Source organism: Fukomys damarensis, unplaced genomic scaffold, assembly GCF_012274545.1.
Source record: "Fukomys damarensis isolate Sample0158 unplaced genomic scaffold, DMR_v1.0_HiC HiC_scaffold_33, whole genome shotgun sequence".
Classification (NCBI taxonomy): domain Eukaryota; kingdom Metazoa; phylum Chordata; class Mammalia; order Rodentia; family Bathyergidae; genus Fukomys; species Fukomys damarensis.
In genome coordinates, this window is record NW_022900945.1 from 54519913 (window position 1) to 54523873 (window position 3961).

The following is a 3961-nucleotide window of genomic DNA, read 5'->3' on the forward strand; positions in this document are numbered from 1 at the left end:
GATAATAAATATAATTGCTGTGCCGGGGCTTCACCTCCCTCCCGGCCCCTGTGCCCTCCCGCATGCTGAGGGCGAGGGGTGCCCAGGCCGCCCCAGCCAGCCCTAACCCAGCACGTCCAGGTAGACGGGGGGCGCCTGCGCCAGCGCCTGCAGCCGGGCATGCACATCCTTGATGCAGTGGCGCTGCTGGGGCTCCCGCTGCCAGCAGCCCCGCATGATGGCATAGACCTCCGGCGGGCAGGTGCGCGGCCGCTCCAGCTCGCGGCCCTGCGTGATGCACTCGATCGCCTGCGGCCACCAGACACGGACAGGAGGGCAGGGTCGGTGTGCAGAGCCAGGCTGCACAGCGACCCCAAGATTACTTTCCACGCCGACACTGAGCAGCGGGGACGACTCCAGGCCCCGGGACGCTTGCTGGGCAGGACGGAGGCACTTGCTACATCCCTTGGCTCAATGTTGGGGTTGGGGGTGGCGGGGGAGAGAAGGGTGTCTGCCCCTTGGCTCTGGAGGGCTGAGGGCAAAACTGAACAAAACATAAAAATCGAGCAACACTGCAGTTAAAGGCCTTGAGAAAGTAGAAGGCAACTTCTCTCTCCCTGCTGTGGTATCGGTGTGCAGGGACAGCGCCCTCTGCGGAGACTGCAGCAAGTCAGAGGGAGGCGAGACTCCAGGGGGTGACTGGAGCCACCAGCACCCTGGGCAGAGCCGGTGGGAGGGGCGCTCCCCGTCGAGGACCTGGGCTATGGGCTGCACTAATTCCATTCCTTCTTCAGTGCTTGAGAAAATTAAAATCTATAACCCTCTCCCCACCCCACCGGCCTCCAGGGAGCAGAATGCATTAGGAGGAGAAATGGAAACTGACAGCCCCGAGCCAAAGAGGGGGCGGGGAGCTGCTCCTCGAGACCGGACACCTGGGCCGGCTCCGTGCAGGAGGACCGGCCGCCCTGCGCCTCTCCCTCCACCCTCACATGCCACCAACGCCCGGCTGGGGTCTGGACGCCACAGAAGATGCTTGAGGAGGGAACAGGGACAGAGCAGGAGCAGGGGCGGGGCCCTGAGAGAGACCCACGCTGACCTCAGCGTTGGACAGCTGGTACCAGGGCTGCTGGCCGTAGGTGAAGATCTCCCAGAGCACCACACCGAAGCTCCACACGTCGCTCTCGGTGGTGAACTTCCGGTAGAGGATGCTCTCAGGCGGCATCCAGCGAATGGGCAGCATGGTGCGGCCTCCCACCTGCGGGCGGCACCCACAGTGCAGACAGATGCAGCCCAGGCCCGGCCCAGGGGTTGGCAGAGGGCCAGGAAGACTGGGGCAGATGAAAAGCCGGAGGTGCAGATGCCCCACCGTCCAAGGAAGCAGGGTGGATTGTGAGCAGACTCAGGGCACAGGCGTCTACACTCCGGGCGCGGGCCAGGGGCCCTTACCCGGTAGTAGTCCGTGCTGTAGATGTCCCTGCTCATGCCGAAGTCCCCAATCTTCACCACCAGGCCCTGGCCCACCAGACAGTTGCGCGTGGCCAGGTCGCGGTGCACAAAGTGCAGGCTGGCCAGGTACACCATGCCCGCAGCCACCTGGCTAGCCACGGCCAGCAGCTGCCCCAGGCCCAGGGGACCCGGGGCCACATCCTCCCCACCAGCCAGCAGCTTGGCATCTGGCCCATGGGACCTGCAGAGGTGACAGCAGACAGGGCAGGCTGAGAGGACTGCGCCCCAGGAGCCTGAGGAAGGGGATCCCCCAGAGCAGGGGGGTGGCAGGGGGGACTGGGGAGCAAGAGTGGGTAAGGAAAGAACAGAGAGACAGCTCTGTGGGGGGGGAGGGGTGGGGCCGGAACACGTGCCTGACCCAGCTTCCACCAGAGGGCCTCACCCTTCCCAGTAGGAGACCTGAGCCCAGGGTTGCACATGGGCCCACAATCCCTTCCTGTTTCTTTTTCTGTTAGACAGGGTCTTGCTAAATTACTAAGTTGCCCAGGCTTGGCCTGCATTTTGGATCCTCCTGCCTCAGCCTTCCACAGTGCTGAGATTACAGGCCTGCGTCCCCACGACCAGCTGGTTCGCCAATGATGCCCTTTCCTTCGGCCCAACTTTCTTCCCATCCCTTCCTTCCAGGTGTCTGTTACACATCCCCAAAGGGCTGTGCACGGGGGGGCGGGGGGCAGTGGAGTCGGGGCAGAGAAACAAGAGGGACACTGGGCCTGGGAACGGAAAAGCCAGGGACGGCTCCCTGGAGGAGGGACATTTAAACAGACGCCCAAGTCCAGAGGAAGGCACACGGGCAAGCCTGCCAAGGGAGGCCAGGGCAGGGAGGGCGAGAGGCCAGCACAGAGGCCCAGATGTAGGGGAGCAGGCGGGCCTCCCAGAGAGAGTCTCCAGCTGCCATTCTCTCCTTCAGCTCCTTTACCGCATCTGGAGCCGCGCCCCCTCACCTGGGCCTAACTGGATGGCCTCTCCCTGCCTTGCACCCCAGGCGTGCCCTGAGCCAGGACCCCGTCTAACGAGCAATGAGCCCTTCATGCCTCCGTGGGACTCTGGCTCCTCCACCCCAGCCAGGCCCCTGCCTGCTCGGCCTTGGGGCTGGCCTGTCTCGCTCCCCGACCTCTGTCCATGGGGTGAGCCGACTGCACACATGACCACTGCTCCCGGGGGCTCTGGGGACCAGGACTGAGGACTGGGAGAGCAGCCGGGCCTCTGCGTGGGCCGCAGCCAACTCACAACCTGGGTGCCCCGGGGCCAGTCCTGCCCCTCCCGAAGCCTCTTCTGCACTCAGGCACATTTTATGATGTGATTAGAATTATCAGCACAAATGAATAAGCTTATCAGAGTTTTTCCATGCAAAAGCAAAGAAATGAATCCCGTGTAACCTTTAAGCGTAAACTGCCGTAGGAGCCTGGAAACCATGAACAATGTATAATTATACACCTGTCCAGGACACGGCTCTCCCAGCACACGGAGCCACAGCAGGGTGAACGGGAAGGCCGCAAGCAGTGCAGGGACTGCCGGTGCCTGAGCAGCTTGGTGCTGAGGTCTGCACCTGCTCCAGCCCTGGCTCCCGCACTCACAGATGCGCACAGCCTTGCACACCCGCCTGTCATGAAGCATCAGCTCAGCCTCTGCCAGGCACCCTCCCGACTTTGGCCCCACATTAACATACCTGCTTCCTCTACCACCTCACAGGGCCCTGGGCCTGGCAACTCTGCCTCCTTGACCCTTCTTTCTTCTTGATTTATTTTTGTTTCTGTTTTTTGAGACAGGTCTCCCTGGGTCAGCCAGGCTGGCCTCGAACTTTCTGTGTAGCTGAGGCCAGCCTGAAACTCTTGGTGATCCTCCTGCCTCAGCCTCCCGAGTGCTGGGATTTCGGGTGTGCAGCACCAAGCCCAGCTCCCTCCCTGCCCCTCCTTGGGGTTCCCTCTCAGTTCACAGACAAGCAGGGTGTGTGTGCAGGAAAGGGCTCACAGGGCCCAGAGCCACAGCCGGGTGCTTGTACCGGAGAAAGCGATTGAGGTCCCCGTGCCGCATGTACTCGAAGACCATCAGCAGCGGGCGGCCCTCGGTGCAGACCCCGAAGAAGCGCACCACGTGCTGGTGCTGCAGCATGGTGAGCAGCTCCGCCTCTCGCTGGAAGTCCTGCCGGGCACTCTCCGACACCTCCTTCAGGGCCTGGGCAGAGGTGGGCGCACGGAGGGTCCTCGCTTTCGGACACCAGGGCAGCCCCGCCCTGCCCGGCACGCTGCACTCGGTGCCCACCCTGGCCAGAGCGCTGGGGGCCTTCCGGGCCGGGCCTAACCTTGACAGCCACCAGTGTCTTGTCCTGCTCAGGCAGCAGGCCGTGGCACTCGGCGAGGAAGACCTTCCCGAAGGCGCCCTCACCCAGCTCCCACTTGAGCACGATGTCCCGGCGCTTGATGTGACGGACACCTGGGGGGCTCGCAGGGTCAGGGGGGCTCCCGCGGGCGGGCAGGGA

The 3961-nt window shown here is 63.5% G+C and overlaps 1 protein-coding gene across 2 annotated transcripts in view; it reads right to left on the bottom strand.

Annotated features, from left to right (window-relative positions):
• Positions 1–3961, bottom strand: part of Ntrk1 (neurotrophic receptor tyrosine kinase 1) — a 14406-nt gene continuing 10445 nt past the window's right edge. For both annotated transcript variants that reach the window (XM_019210597.2, XM_010643781.3), the window contains 5 exons: positions 3785–3915; positions 3485–3657; positions 1426–1666; positions 1076–1234; positions 1–288 (listed from right to left, as the gene is read on the bottom strand). In XM_019210597.2, the coding sequence (XP_019066142.1) occupies positions 103–288; positions 1076–1234; positions 1426–1666; positions 3485–3657; positions 3785–3915 (890 nt within the window). In that variant the 3' untranslated portion in view covers positions 1–102. The remainder of the gene's footprint in view (positions 289–1075; positions 1235–1425; positions 1667–3484; positions 3658–3784; positions 3916–3961) is intronic.